Source organism: Schistocerca americana, chromosome 6, assembly GCF_021461395.2.
Source record: "Schistocerca americana isolate TAMUIC-IGC-003095 chromosome 6, iqSchAmer2.1, whole genome shotgun sequence".
Taxonomy (NCBI): Eukaryota; Metazoa; Arthropoda; class Insecta; order Orthoptera; family Acrididae; genus Schistocerca; species Schistocerca americana.
In genome coordinates, this window is record NC_060124.1 from 313,756,756 (window position 1) to 313,772,647 (window position 15,892).

Here is a 15,892-nt window from a genome sequence, read left to right on the forward strand (position 1 = left end):
GCTTTTGACAATGTTGACTGGAATAATCTCTTTCAAATTCTGAAGGTGGCAGGGGTAAAATACAGGGAGCGAAAGGCTATTTACAATTTTTACAGAAACCAGATGGCAGTTGTAAGAGTCGAGGGGCACGAAAGGGAAGCAGTGGCTGGGAAGGGAGTGAGACAGGGTTGTAGCCTATCCCCGATGTTATTCAATCTGTGTATTGGGCAAGCAGTGAAGGAAACAAAAGAGAAATTCGGATTAGGTATTAAAATCCATGGAGAAGAAATAAAAACTTTGAGGTTCGCCGATGACATTATAATTCTATCAGAGACAGCAAAGGACTTGGAAGAGCAGTTGAACGGAAAGGACAGTGTCATGAAAGGAGGGTATAAGATGAACATCAACAAAAGCAAAACGACCGTAATGGAATGTAGTGAAATTAAGTCAGGTGATGCTGATGGAATTAGATTAGGTAATGACACTTAAAGTAGTAAAGGAGTTTTGCTATTTGGGGAGCAAAATAACTGATGATGGTCGAAGTAGAAAGGATATAAAATGTAGACTGGCAATGGCAGGGAAAGCATTCTGAAGAAGAGAAATTTGTTAACATCGAGTATTGATTTAGGTGTCAGGAAGTAGTTTCTGAAAGTATTTGTATGGAGCATAGCCATGTATGGAAGTGAAACATGGACGATAACTAGTTTGGACAAGAAATGTTGTGCTACAGAAGAATGCTGAAGATTAGTTGGGTAGATCATATAACTAATGAGGAGGTATTGAATAGGATTGGGAGAAGAGAAGTTTGTGGCACAACTTGACCAGAAGAATGGATCGGTTGGTACAACATGTTCTGAGGCATCAAGGGATCGCCCATTTAGTATTGGAGGGCAGCGTGGAGGGTAAAAATCGTAGAGGGACACCAAGAGATGAATACACTTAGCAGATTCAGAAGGGTGTGGGTTGCAGTAGGTACTAGGAGATGAAGAAGCTTGCACAGGATAGAGTAGCATGGAGAGCTGCATCAAGGCAGTCTCAGGACTGAAGACCACAACAACATAATAAAGAACAGAGCAGAACAAGTGGTGGTGTGCTAGGCAGAGAGTCGGTACAGATAGTGAAAGGATATGAGCAGTACACCTGTGGACTGTTTGAAGAACTAATACACCAGGAGAACACAAAACCATCAGTGGCTTAGAATGTAAACTTTAATGCGTGCCTTCACTCAGAATGAAGACAGTGAGGGAAAATTATCAGTGAGCTGAATGAAGTCACTAGTGGTACTAAGGATGATTTAAACCTCTTTGTAATGGGTGACTGGAGTGGTGCTGTAGGTGAAGGGGACAGTAGTTAAATAATTAGACACTTTGCATTTGGAGAAAAGAATTAACAGACAAGTTGGTTGGTTGAGTTCTGAATCAGAAATATACTTTTGGTGGGTTCAGTGTCATCTACGTAAATGATGCAGTTAGAATGCCCCAGGAGACATGTACAATTTTGACCCTGCGTCAGATTCATGATTGGGCCATATTTTCAGGCACTGTTGATAAAAAGCACTATTTTAAACAACACTATCTTCATAAAGTCTCCACAGTTTTAGGGTACTACCTTTAAATGCCTCACTGACATTTTTTTTTAAATTTTATTTTGTATTTTTTTATGCATAGGATGAACAGATAGGTGCATAGTACAGTTTTAAATAATCAAGATAATCCTGGCAAGTTTAAACTTAAATTTGAGACCTGAGTTTCTCCTGGCATGTACAATGTACAAATAGTTTACAGGAATGCAGCTGTGTGACACTGTCTATAACTGCAGATATTTTGACAGGACCACACCCTCTCATTTTCAAGGCAAAACTGCAGTAAGTAAGTGCTATGCAAGGGAATTTAAAACTTCGGTTTGCAGAACAATACCAGAAAGATATAACACACACACACACAAAAGGCATACAGCATACTGTAAACGCTAGCACAACCACACAACCAAAGATGACTGATGTCAGAAGTTATTGATAGTGAAAATTAACAACCGAGGTGAGGTAGCATTAATTCTGTCCCTCTGTGTTTGACAAGGGAGAAAGCAGGACTCCATGCAGAATTTAAGCAAAACCTCTATCTCTATTTATAAGGCCACTTAATAATTTAATTTCAACTACTTCCTTAATAAATTATCCCAGTTAAGTGGAAATGCATGCTAGAATCTCCTTGTTGTTATATTCCATAGGACGACTGGTGCCAAGACAATGTTCTGCAGTAGCAGATTTGCTCGGCTGCTGTAAACGTGTGTGACCCTTACGCACAGCACTCCAATCCAACAAATACAGCAGACAGCCACCTAACACCAACCAAAATCATTCTTTATGGAACCTAAAAGGACCCTATTTTTAGATGGTGGTTGAAAAATTCATTTCACATTATATTTTTGCAAAATATGACCAATCCTGCTGGAAATACTCCCTTTGAAAGCTAAAAGGTCATAGAATTTTGATGCCATCTCAGTATTATCATCTCCCACTTGGTGCACAATTGGTCACTCTGTCTTTTTAGTATAACCATTCTGAAAAAAGATGACCTCAAGATGGGCTATCTCATCTAACAAACTCTCACTGCCTGAGAGGATGTGAGCAATGTGAACCAAGGTACGAAGTACACCTTCGTGCTGAGCCAGATGGTGACAACTATCGATCTGTAGATACAAGTAGGGTGAGTAGGCTTTCTATAAGTGACATGTCCCAAAGTACCATCAACCTTCTTTCTGACCAATACGTAAAGGAAGGGAAGGCAGCCAGCCTTTTCCATCTCCATCATGAAACATATGTTTGGGTGGACTGAATTCAGGTGTTCTCATTGAAGCAGAGGAGTGTAATAATTTTGTGGAATCACTCTCAACATTTTATCCATTGTAAAATTACGCTCCCCAAGAACGGTTATCCAAGGAAACAATTCTAATTCAAACAGCTCCTCTGGTGTACATGATATGTATCATTGCCTCTCAGTTCCCTGAAACATTTGATTCTGTGTGCTTTTTATAATACACAAAATCGATTCGCCAAAAAGAATTCAGGAGGCAGTAATGACAGAGTCATCCACTTCATGGAGGTACATGCAGTGGGCCCTTCTATCTCCTTCAGGATGTTCAAAGCAGCTCCTCAGGCAACAGTGTGTTAGCGACACTCCGTTCCAGTCCTTGTATACCCGTCATCTTTGCTGTTGTGCCACTTTACTGAGTCTGTGGTGGTAAGAAATGAGATGAGGAAACATCTAATGATACTAACCCCTCCTCAGTCTTGCTATTTTCATAATCGGCTGTCTCTGACAGGAAATCACCATCTGAATCTGATAATTCACTTTCTGATGCAGTATCTGAGTTCTCCAGAATGCACAAAATCTGGCATGCTAAATTGAAAATTGTTGTTTCAGGCAAAAAACACTAACTTAAGAGGCGAGTACCAGTGACAACTTACGAAATACCACTGAAAAGTTATGTTAATTGTGAGAACTCCAATTATGTTTGGATTTAGTTGTAGAATCATCATTTGAGGCTGCGATTGTTGACCAAAGCAAAATGCAAAGCAAGTACCTTTGTAATTATGGGCATAGCAATATTTTAGAATGGTGTTATACTAGGTGTCAGTTGACTCCTCTCACTGTTCTAGAAGTAGTTCATTACATTTCCATGAACTTTGTGGAATCACTCTCAACATTTAATTCCATTAGCCTAGGAATGGCAATTACGAACAATTTAAATTGGAAAGAGCACAGAGAAAATGTGGGAACACAAACCAAAGACTGTGTTTCATTGGCAGAACACTTAGAGAATGTAACAGATATACTAAAGTGACTGTGTACACTACACTTGTCCATCCTGCTTTGGAGTAGTGCTGTGTGGTCTGAGATCCTTACCAGATAGGATTAATGGAGTACATTGAGACAGTTTAAAGAACAGCTGGACATTTTGTGAGAGGGAGAGTGTCACAGACATGATGTAGGATTTGGGGTGGACATCACTAAAACAAAGACGTTTTCCATTGCATTGGAATCTTCTCAGGAAATTTCGATCATCAACTTACTCTTCTGAATGTGAAAATATTTTGATGATGACTGCCTACATAGGGAGAAACAAGGGAAGTCAGAGCACACACCGAAATATATAGGTGTTCGTTTTTTCCATGCACTATTCGAGATTGGAATAATAGAATTATTTTGAAGGTGGTTCGATGAACAATCTGCCATGCACTTAAGTGTGATTTGCAGAGTATCCATGTAGATGTAGAAATTGTGAAAATTCAACAAAGTGCAGTATGCTGTTGGCAAAAGTAGAAAAATCTAGGAAAAATCATACATTTTGGAGGAAAGATGTTAAAAACTGAATTCTATTTTGTGGTAAAAGTTGAGAGGTGTCTTTTGACCTCTCCTGCTATTCTAGTGCTGGGGGTTTAACCTCCCACATTCCATCCCATACAGTGCATTATTATTATTATTATTATTATTATTATTATTAGTGACACCATCCTTCTGAGAACTCATGTCCCAGAGAGGGACTGTTTGGTATCTGGGAACTTTTACTCATCATGCCGCCATAATTAAACCAAACAGTAGAGCTACATGTAATTGAGAATTAGTACGGCTGTAGTTTCATTTGCTTTTGCCTCTTTGCCGTACCAACATAATGAGGCCATGTTGGTTAGAGTCAAAGGGACAGCAAAGTTAATTATCCTGAAAAGGCTGCTGCCCCTTCAGGAACCATACGTTTATGTGGCCTCCCCACAGATAAATCTCCATGGGGCTGCATCTGTTGTGGACTTATATGTATTGTTGAGGCATTGAAGCCATCTCATTCTGGCAAGGTCCATGATTCATAGGAGGGTTTAACCCAAATATGTAGGACAGTATGTATGTTCTTATCAGTCATTTGCACAAAAAACACAAGGTTAAAGTAACATGCTGAGCTGCCAAATGTACCTGAATATCTCTCTCTGAAAATTAATGAGGATAGACATGGAATTGCATCAAACATTATTTTCTATGAATACTGGAAATGGTGCACAACAGGTGGAATGAGGTCAACAATAGCACTGTGTCTGCTGTTGTATTACAGTATTGTTTACCGTCATGGGTTTGCAGATGTTGATGGAAACATAGTATTCTTTGTCCAGAGTCTTGTGACTTGCATAGATTTAGGAGTGGAGAATCAAGGAGCAAAGCAAAATTTAGTCATTAATAATAATTTCATGTCAAGATAGTTTTTCATCTGGACGTATCAATGTATATTTGTAGCTACAAATTGTGAAGCAGTGCCTTTTTGTTTGCATTCTGTTACAAAAATATTTTAATTTTCAGATTTCGTGATTGGGCGCTCAAAAGCAAGGATAATTTAGTTGCTCTGGGTTTTCCAGAATTCACAGTTGAAGATTTTCATGATACTGTAAGTAAGTTTATGAAGAAATTAAAATGTAGAATAATATGTGGTAAGAATGATACTGTTTTTTAAGCTATGGTAAAGGGGAAAAAATGCATCGGCACAATATTCTTTAGTATTATAATAAACAAGATAACTTGCAAGAGTATTTCTGAATGGAATAGTGACAATATTATGAAAAGCTACCTGCCATATAGTGGAGAGGTTGAGTCACAGACAGGCACAACAAAAAGACTGCTGTATAAGCAAGTTTTCAGCCAGAAGGCCTTCTTCCAAATTAAACAACATACACAAACACACTCATGCGAACACAACTCGCACACACATGACCACAGTCTCCGACTGGCCTCGGCATTGAGACAGTTGTCGTGTGTGTGTGAGTTGTGTTTGTGTGCACACGCATCTAATTCAGAAGAAAACCCTTTGTCTGAAAGCTTGCTTGTTTAGCAGTCTTTCTTTGTTGTGCCTGTCTGCGACTCTACATGTCCACTGTATGGTGAGTAGCAATCTTATCTTTTTCATAATATTGTGAAAACAGTACTTTTTCACACTTCAACAGAGTTGAGATTGTATTCCAGAGAAGATATGACACAAAACATTGTTCTTTGAGATGCATTTTATGAGTTGAAAGTAAATGGGCATTGGTAATGAATGTGTGTCGTCTTTTTTTTTTTTTTTTTTGGGGGGGGGGGGGGGGGGGCAAAGTAGGTCTGAAATGGTAGGAAAGAAATTTAATGTTCATTAATTGTAAAACAATTGGTTTTATCAAAGGAGATTGTAATAGTTGCTAATCCATTATGTTCAGAAATTGAATTTGTACGGTTAAAAATGTTCACAATAATTTTTTGGTGGGAGGGGAGGATGGGGTTGATACAGTATTTTAAAACATGGCTTACTGTCTTCGTTAATATGTTGTAGTATCAGTTTCCAGTTTAAGTGCTCTCCCTTTAACACTGTTGGAAACTTGGAAACTAAATCAGAGTTCTCTTGCCCGCATCTTTACATACCTGGGAATGAATTAATCACAATTGTATGTTGCCTAGAAGGTTCCTTGCATATTTTAGCACAACAGATATTGTTGGAACTGGATGTGACTGGATTCTGAACTGAAATACAGTGGCAAACTAAACATACTCTGTAATACTAAGACAGGAAAAAAAGGGGAAAATAACCTTGTACTTGGTGCCTGCTTCAGCATTATTATATTACTATTAGTATAACTACTGACAAGATTTGAACACATTAGGATTTAGTGAAAAACGTGCAGGTGCCACAGCTAGGGAGCAGTTTCTCATAGGAAGTAGACAAGATTAAACCGATGCAGAACATTATAAATGGAAGTGAAAGAAAGTAACTGCTCAGCAGACTGTAGAAGCCTTCTTTTATCAAAACAGTAAGAAACAAGTATAGATTCACTGGAAGGGAAATTGAAATAACAATAAGAGTAGCAGAACTGTGGTCCTTAGAGTACCAGTGCATCTAATACATAACCTGCACAGTCAAACAAGAAACAGGAATTCGGCCAGAACCAGGAAGATGGAACTATGTGAAAACACACAACGTGCAGGATTAGCCCAAAAGTAACAAGTCAAAATTGAAATTGCTAAATACTGACAATAAACTGCTAGAAAGTTATAAGCAAAAAGGGTTAAATTCTTAAACCATGCAGAGCATATGGAAAAATAAGACTTAGAAAGGGACAACAGAAGTGAGAAAATGATGAGGTAGGGGGAGATAGCAGCAGAAAAATAAAATAAAATAAGCATAGTAATAGTAATATCTTAAATGTATAAATAATAATTGATGCACAGATTGAATGCAAAAGTAAGTATAAGGCAAACAAGAATGCTTGGAAAAACATGGAGAAGTGAAGGCAGGACTTCAAAAGATAGTAAATACACCACTTATGTACTCTCCCTTATTTTAATTATGCAGGGTTTGCCTTTTGTGAATCTGGGGTGTGAGATACAGACAGTAGTAATGGCATGCTGAGGTCCACAGATATCTAGTGAATCGTGGAACATTATTGTGGACAGTATAACAAGAATTCCTTGTAAGGTCTTATCTTTATACGACATAAGCTAAGGCTGTGAAGCTTTTCGTGAAGCTGTTGTTTAATAGATTGTAGTTCAATTATTTATAGGATAATTAGACAGAAACACTGTTGTATGGGAAGAGACCTACTTGCACAAAGCTCATGTGGAAAGTTCAGAGAGACACCAACATGTAATAGGTAATAGATTGCTGCTGCTGCTGCTGCTGCAGCTGCAGCTGCAATGAAGTACAATGCTTGATGTGGTGGTGGTGGTGGTGGTGGTGGTGGTGGTGGTGGTGGTGGTGGGGGTATTCCTCTATAGATCAATTTTACAAGGATATTAGACTTGTTGTGAGTGTTTGCCTTCTTTATTTCTTCATTGATTGTCCTCTGTGCCGACGTACTGCGTTGCTATGCTGGCTGAAATATGGGGTTTGTAATTCTGACACTGACTACTGTAAATAATGTAGCAGACAGGTGCACAGTTACGTTTCACAGTGCTTTAATTTCACTGTTTACAACCCCCGAATAATACACAGTTATATGGCCAGTGCACTATTGTTTAACTTTCGACAAGCCTCATTAATAGTTTGCAGGCAAACCTCCACATACTGCTACAATAGTTTACTATTGAACATCTACGAGCAGTAAAAACCTAACCACAAAGTTTCAGTTCTTGAAGAATAGAAAGGTACATATGGAGCAGACACTGTCATTGTTTTAACACTCGGCCTACTTGTGTAACGCTTATTTCACAGTTAAGTTGAAGCATTGTTGTTGTTCTAACCAACACAAGTTTCTCGTCTGAAACTCGGCCGTGTACTGACTGTCTCGTGACCAAAAATCGGGCTCTTATATATCATCACACTAATAGGCCATGAAATTACACATTGTTCGATGTTTAATTTACAGAAATTGCAATTGAAACTTAACTAATTAAATCAATTGAATGCATCGAAAAATTGGTTCTTTTTAACAGTTTCTTCTACTACAAGATTTAAGCCAAATTATTTGTTTAAATCATGAAATTAACATATATAGCTTTGCTAACACGTTTTCGAATGGAGCCAGATAGATCCTTTAAGATCACTATTAGTTGTTGCCCCAAATGTTTATAATTAGTACAGAATTTATATTTGTTTGTACGTCAACAATAGAATTTGTTACAAAACGATCACTGATTTCACCCTACCCCCTGCGGGTTCGGGGGTAAGAATAGGCCCGCGGTATTCCTGCCTGTCGTAAGAGGCGACTAAAAGGAGTCTCAAATGTTTTGGCCTTAATGTGATGGTCCCCCTTGGGGTTTGACCTCCATTTTTCAAAATTCTACAGAAGTACGAGCCTTTTGGGGAAGGACACCTTACATGGTGTACCACTGGTCCTAAGTGCACTAAGACCTTGGCACTCAGCATTGCACCGGCGTTGTCACCTTACCCATTATTCCTCAAATTGGGCCTAAACGCCTGATGGGTTGTCCAAGTTACGCCCATAGTGCATCTCCATCTGCACCAGCGATCATGATGGACTTTCCATGGCACCAGAAATCCAGCACGGTAGCCAGCCCGTTGTGGTGGGGTCGTCATGTACCCTCTAGGTTGTAGCCCCGTGACAACACAGGGATCGTACTGCCGATACCTGAGCTGCACCCTCCCCACGTTGGCCAAGGAGTAGATGCCCGTCTCCTTGGGGCATCAGGACTCCCGGCAATGGTCATCCTGCCAGGTGGCCCTTGCTGCGGCTGGGTGGCGCCCGTGGGGAGAGCCCCTGGTCGGAGTGGGTGGTATCGGGGCGGACGTTTCGCACATGAAACGTCAACACGTATCAGGTCGCTCTGCGGCCGAGTCTTCCAAAAGAAAAGGTACCGTTTCTAGTTCTGGTTCTCCTGCCCTTTCCCCCTTGGCCACTCCATGGGAGGAGGGACAGGCCCGCCGGCTTGGGGCGAAGTACTTCCCCCGCTATTTGGTCTGTTCTCGAACAGACGGGGGGAGGTTCGCCACCTCCAAGCCCATGTTCTTTGTTCAGCACATTGAGGACGTGTTCGGGGAAATCGAGGCTCTCAGCAAGATGCGATCAGGGTCCGTTCTTATCAAGACCACCTCTGCCACACAATCGGCGGCACTCCAGGCGTGCGACCGCCTAGGGGACATCCCAGTCTCCATTGTCCCACATCTGGCACTAAATAGGACGCAGGGGGTTATTTTTCATCGTGACCTCCTGCTACAATCTGATGAGGAGCTCAGGGCCAACCTGGAGCGCCGCGGCGTGCATTTCGTCCGGCGAGTCCAGCGCGGCCCCAAAGACCGTCGCATCGACACCGGGGCCTTTATCCTCGCCTTCGAGGGGGACGTTCTCCCGGAGAAGGTAAAGGTGATGTGCTACCGGTGCGACGTGCGACCTTACGTCCCGCCTCCTATGCGCTGTTTTAGGTGTTTGCGCTTTGGGCACATGTCGTCCCGGTGTGAGGCTGAGCCCCTTTGTGGCGACTGTGGACGTCCTCTTCGTGAGGAACATACTTGCACCCCACCACCTCGGTGCCCTAATTGTCCTGGCGTCCACTCGCCTAGGTCCCCAGACTGCCCCGCCTATCAGAAGGAGAAAAAGATACAAGAAATCAAAACTTTGGATCGGCTCTCTTATTCTGAGGCCCGGAAGAAGTACGACCGCCTTCATCCCGTGTCACTGGCCACTTCGTTTGCCTCAGTTGTGTCCACTCCTTCCGCTGTATCCTCACCTCTATCCTGTCCCCCCTCCGCTTCCTCTGCCCGTCAGGGGGCTCTGCCTCCGCCTCCCAAATCCCTCCCTTCCAACTCCTCCTCCCCCGCGGCCCTCACCCCCCCTGCCCCAGGGGCCACCCTTCCTCCTCCTCCTCCCCCCACGCCACCTGAGAAGCGATCCTCTTCTCAGGCGTCCATCGGGGAAACGTTCCGGACCCCAGCTTCCGAGGTCCGGCGTTCCAAAACGGACCCCGCGCGTGAGGACCTTCTTCGGGTCCAGCCCACCATCCCTGTGCCTCCTCGGCCTTCCAAGAAGGCCTCCAAGAAGAAGTCTCTATCCCCCTCTCCACCCTGGCACGTTTCATCTGACGCTTCATCCGTGAGTCGCTGCTCCCGGCCGTCCTCAGTTTCGCCGGGACGCTCTGCTGCCAGGCGTTCCGCCGGCCTTTTGTCGGCAAATGATGCGGCCCCCTCCTACACAATCAGGGACAGCGGCCGCAGCTGGCGACGAGTCGATGGAACCGGATCCGCCTGCCGTCGGTTGTAGCGTTGTTGCCTCGCAACCTGGCCCTCCGCGGCCATCGAGGTGACCAGCTCTTCCCCGTCTCGTTCCCCCAACTTTTTGACTAGCAATGGCGTTGTTTCATTGGAACATAAGAGGTATTCGATCTAATCGGGAGGAATTACAACTGCTCCTCCGCCTGCACTGTCCGCTCGTCCTTGGTCTCCAGGAAACCAAGTTGCGCCCGACTGACCGTATTGCCTTTTCCCACTATACCTCGGAGCGGTATGACCTCGCCCCTGTGGACGGTATCCCAGCTCATGGTGGGGTCATGTTGCTCGTTCGGGACGATGTCTATTACCATCCCATCCCATTGACCACCCCACTCCAAGCAATAGCTATCCGCATTACTCTTTCTGCTTTTACTTTTTCAGTTTGTACCGTCTACACTCCACCGTCATCTGCTGTTAGTCGGGCTGACATGATGCACCTGATCGATCAGCTTCCCCCGCCGTTCTTATTGTTTGGCGACTTCAATGCCCATCATCCCCTTTGGGGCTCTCCTGCATCCTGTCAAAGAGGCTCACTCTTGGCGGATGTCTTCAACCATCTCAATCTTGTCTGCCTCAATACCGGCGCCCCGACTTTCCTCTCGGACTCTACTCATACCTACTCCCACTTGGACCTCTCGATCTGTTCTACCACTCTTGCCCGTCGGTTCGAGTGGTATGTCCTTTCTGACACCTATTCGAGCGACCACTTCCCCTGTGTCGTTCGTCTCCTGCACCACACCCCATCCCCACGTCCTTCGCGCTGGAACATACTGAAAGCTGACTGGGGACTTTACTCCTCCCTGGCGACCTTTCCTGACCACGATTTTTCCAGTTGTGACAGTCAGGTCGAATACCTCACGGCTGTTATTATCCATGCTGCCGAACGTTCCATACCTCATACTACTTCTTCTTCACGTCGCGTTTCCGTCCCCTGGTGGAACGAGGCTTGTAGGGACGCTATCCGTGCTCGACGACGTGCTTTACGCACTTTTCGCCGCCATCCTACGTTGGCGAATTGTATTGAATACAAACGACTCCGAGCGCAATGCCGTTGAGTCATCAAAGACAGCAAAAAAGCTTGCTGGGCCTCTTTCACGAGCTCCTTTAACAGTTTTACTCCCTCTTCCGTTGTTTGGGGTAGCCTGCGCCGGCTGTCGGGCATTAAGGCCCACTCCTCAGTACCTGGCCTGACCTCAGGTAATGAGGTCCTTGTTGATCCTGTGGCTGTCTCCAACGCCTTTGGCCGCTTTTTCGCGGAGGTTTCAAGCTCCACCCATTACCATCCTGCCTTCCTTCCCAGGAAAGAGGCAGACGAGGCTCGGCGACCTTCCTTCCACTCGCTTAATCTGGAAACTTACAATGCCCCCTTTACTATGCGGGAACTCGAACGTGCCCTTGCACTGTCCCGGTCCTCTGCTCTGGGGCCAGATGCCATTCACGTTCAGATGCTGGCACACCTTTCTCCGGCGGGCAAAAGCTTCCTTCTTCGTACCTACAATCGCGTCTGGACTGGAGGTCAGGTCCCCATGCGTTGGCGTGACGCCGTTGTTGTTCCTATACCCAAACCTGGGAAGGATAGACACCTTCCTTCTAGTTACCGCCCCATTTCTCTTACAAGCTGTGTCTGTAAGGTGATGGAGCGCATGGTTAATGCTCGGTTAGTTTGGATTCTTGAATCTCGACGACTACTTACTAATGTCCAATGCGGCTTTCGTCGCCGCCGCTCCGCTGTTGACCACCTTGTGACCTTGTCGACATTCATCATGAACAACTTTTTGCGAAGGCGCCAAACGGTAGCCGTGTTCTTCGACTTGGAGAAGGCTTATGATACCTGTTGGAGAGGAGGTATCCTCCGCACTATGCACAAGTGGGGCCTACGCGGTCGTCTGCCCCTTTTTATTGATTCCTTTTTAACGGATCGAAAGTTTAGGGTACGTGTGGGTTCCGTATTGTCCGACGTCTTCCTCCAGGAGAACGGAGTGCCTCAGGGCTCCGTCTTGAGCGTAGCCCTTTTTGCCATCGCGATCAATCCAATTATGGATTGCATTCCACCTAATGTCTCAGGCTCTCTCTTTGTCGATGACTTCGCGATCTACTGCAGTGCCCAGAGAACATGCCTCCTGGAGCGCTGCCTCCAGCGTTGTCTAGACAGCCTCTACTCATGGAGCGTGGCAAATGGCTTCCGGTTCTCTGAAGAGAAGACGGTTTGTATCAACTTTTGGCGATATAAAGCGTTCCTTCCGCCATCCTTACATCTCGGTCCCGTTGTTCTCCCATTCGTGGACACAACTAAGTTTCTAGGGCTCACGTTGGACCGGAAACTGTGTTGGTCTCCACATGTCTCTTATTTGGCGGCCCGTTGTACACGTTCCCTTAATGTCCTTAGAGTTCTTAGCGGTTCATCTTGGGGAGCGGATCGCACTGTCCTGCTTCGCTTGTATCGGTCCACAGTCCGATCGAAGCTGGATTATGGGAGCTTCGTCTACTCGTCCGCTCGGCCATCCCTCTTACGCCGGCTCAACTCCATCCACCATCGGGGGATACGTCTTGCGACCGGAGCCTTCTACACTAGTCCTGTCGAGAGTCTTTACGCTGAAGCTGCCGAGTTACCATTGACCTACCGGCGCGACATACTGCTGTGTCGGTATGCCTGCCGGCTGTTGTCTATGCCCGAACACCCCTCTTACAAGTCCTTCTTCGCCGATTCTCTCGACCGTCAGTACGGGTTGTATGTGTCTGCCCTGCTGCCCCCCGGAGTCCGCTTCCGTCGCCTGCTTCGACAATTGGATTTTGCCCTCCCTACCACCTTCAGAGAGGGTGAGAGCCCGACACCACCTTGGCTCCAGGCTCCGGTTCCTATTTATCTCCACCTCAGCTCCCTCCCGAAGGAGGGTACTCCGGCTGCAGTGTATTGCTCACGGTTTGTCGAACTTCGTGCTCGACTTGCTGGTCACACCTTTATTTACACCGATGGCTCCAAAACTGACGATGGTGTCGGCTGTGCCTTTGTCGTCGGGACCGCCACCTTTAAATACCGGCTCCTCGACCAATGTTCCAGCTTTACGGCCGAGCTTTTTGCTCTCCATCAGGCCATTCAGTATGCCCGCCGCCACCGCCACTCATCGTATGTACTCTGCACTGACTCACTCAGTGCTCTTCAGAGCCTTGGGGCTCCCTATCCGGTCCATCCCTTGATTCAACGAATACAGCAGTCCCTCCATTCTTTCGCTGATAATGGCGGTTCTGTCAGCTTTCTGTGGGTCCCCGGACATGTAGGAGTGCCTGGGAATGAGGCTGCGGATGCTGCAGCCAAGGCTGCAGTCCTCCAGCCTCGGCCAGCCTCCCATTGTGTCCCGTCATCTGACGTTTGTGGGGATGTATGTAAGAGGCTTGTGTCCTTGTGGTGGGATGCTTGGTCATCCCTCCAAGGAAACAAGCTTCAGGCAGTAAAACCGCTCCCAACTGCTTGGACAACTTCCTCCCGACCATCTCGGCGCGAGGAGGTCCTTCTGACCAGGTTGCGGATTGGGCATTGCCGGTTTAGCCACCGCTACCTGCTCTCTGGTGACCCAGCCCCGCAGTGCCCTTGTGGTCAGGCATTAACGGTGCGCCATGTTTTATTGTCGTGTCCCCGTTTTAGTCAATTTCGTGTTGTCCTGTCCCTGCCATCTACCTTACCGGATGTTTTAGCTGATGACGCTCGAGCAGCTGCTCGTCTTCTGCGTTTTATAACTTTAACTGGCTTGACCAAAGACATTTAACCTTTTTACTTATTTCATCTGCATCTTTGTCAGGTCCTTTTGATGTCCCCCCATCCCCTTGAGTTTTAGCAGGTTCCTTGTGCTCTAACACCAGTGACTGGGCGCTAATGACCTCAGCAGTTGAGCGCCCTTAAACCCTACCAAAAAAAAAAAAAAAAAAAAAATGATTTCACCCTATAACAAAAGATACTAACTAGGCATAGTCATAATAAATTAGAAAATCAATTATATACATAAAATAAGCACAAAATTAGATCTGGTGTTGTACTCTTTAAAACTGAGGGCCAGCCTTTCTCTTTTATGAAAGTACAGATTACAATCACGTTTGTTAATGGTAATTAGTTCAAACTGAAAAAATGAATTTAAGCAGGCAGATGGCAAAACAAGAGGGGGGAGTAGAGATATCTCAGCTTGCTTCGTCACAATGTCATAATATTAAAGCTTAAGAAAAAGAAATAAAACAACATAATTTATATGTTTAGGCATTTCCAGACTTATGTTGAAATGGATGGACAGGCAGTTAGCAATGCTCTAACAGTACAGTCCATCCTGGCATTCGCCATAAACAATTTAGAATACCTAGTACTTCAATAATACATTTCCATGGCACAGACATCCCAGAAACATCTCTGCTCCATGTGCAAGATAATGCTAGTGTGCAATCGCTACTAAATACATCACATCTCTGAAATTGAATCCCATGCTTTCTAGCACCTCAATGAGCATTGCAGACATCATTTTCATAAGTTATCCAACTGCTGACATTGTATTGCCATCTTGGGGCACCACTATCCTACTTGTATCCTACCCACAGTGTTCCGCCTTATTAACCCTTCTTGATACCCTGATCCTGCCTAGCTGACCTTCCCAACTTGGAACATTCCCTAAAATTTCCTTCCAACATGCCACTAAATCCAGAGCCAAAACAATCCTGGAACACTTGTTGTTAACCTATCCACAAAATCCTTAGCCCCACAGAAGTTTGTCCTACCCAAAGGCCTCACCTTCCGCCCTAAACCCAAATTTAATCATGTTGGACCTGACAAAAACCTGTTCTCCTTTTCCTGATCTCTGCTGCAATGGGAACAGTTCTTTGCCATCAATCCCATCAACCAAAGCAAGCCTAATTCCAACACTGAACCATGCCTTTCCCAGTTCATATCACCATCCAACGATGATCCTGACTCTCTCTCTCTCCTCCCCCCCCCCCCACCCCCCCCCCCCCACCACCCCCCACCCCCTTCCTCCCTGATTCGCCTTTCAGGGATTCCTCACCTCCAACCTGGCCTCACCATCCTTCCTCAAGTCTCTTCCTAAGAACACCAAACTTCCAGCGGAAGAAAGGGCGTCCTTACACAGCCTCAAAACAGATCCTCACACAATATACTATCTGCAGACAAAGGTTCCACCACTGTCATTTTGAATTT

General features: G+C 45.1%; 1 protein-coding gene across 1 annotated transcript in view; it reads left to right on the top strand.

Annotated features, from left to right (window-relative positions):
- The window catches only part of LOC124619511 (ubiquitin thioesterase otubain-like), an 82,086-nt gene that overhangs the window by 21,726 nt on the left and 44,468 nt on the right, over positions 1-15,892 (top strand). The window contains exon 4 of the mRNA XM_047145957.1: positions 5,322-5,406. Coding sequence (XP_047001913.1) covers positions 5,322-5,406 — 85 coding nt within the window. The remainder of the gene's footprint in view (positions 1-5,321; positions 5,407-15,892) is intronic.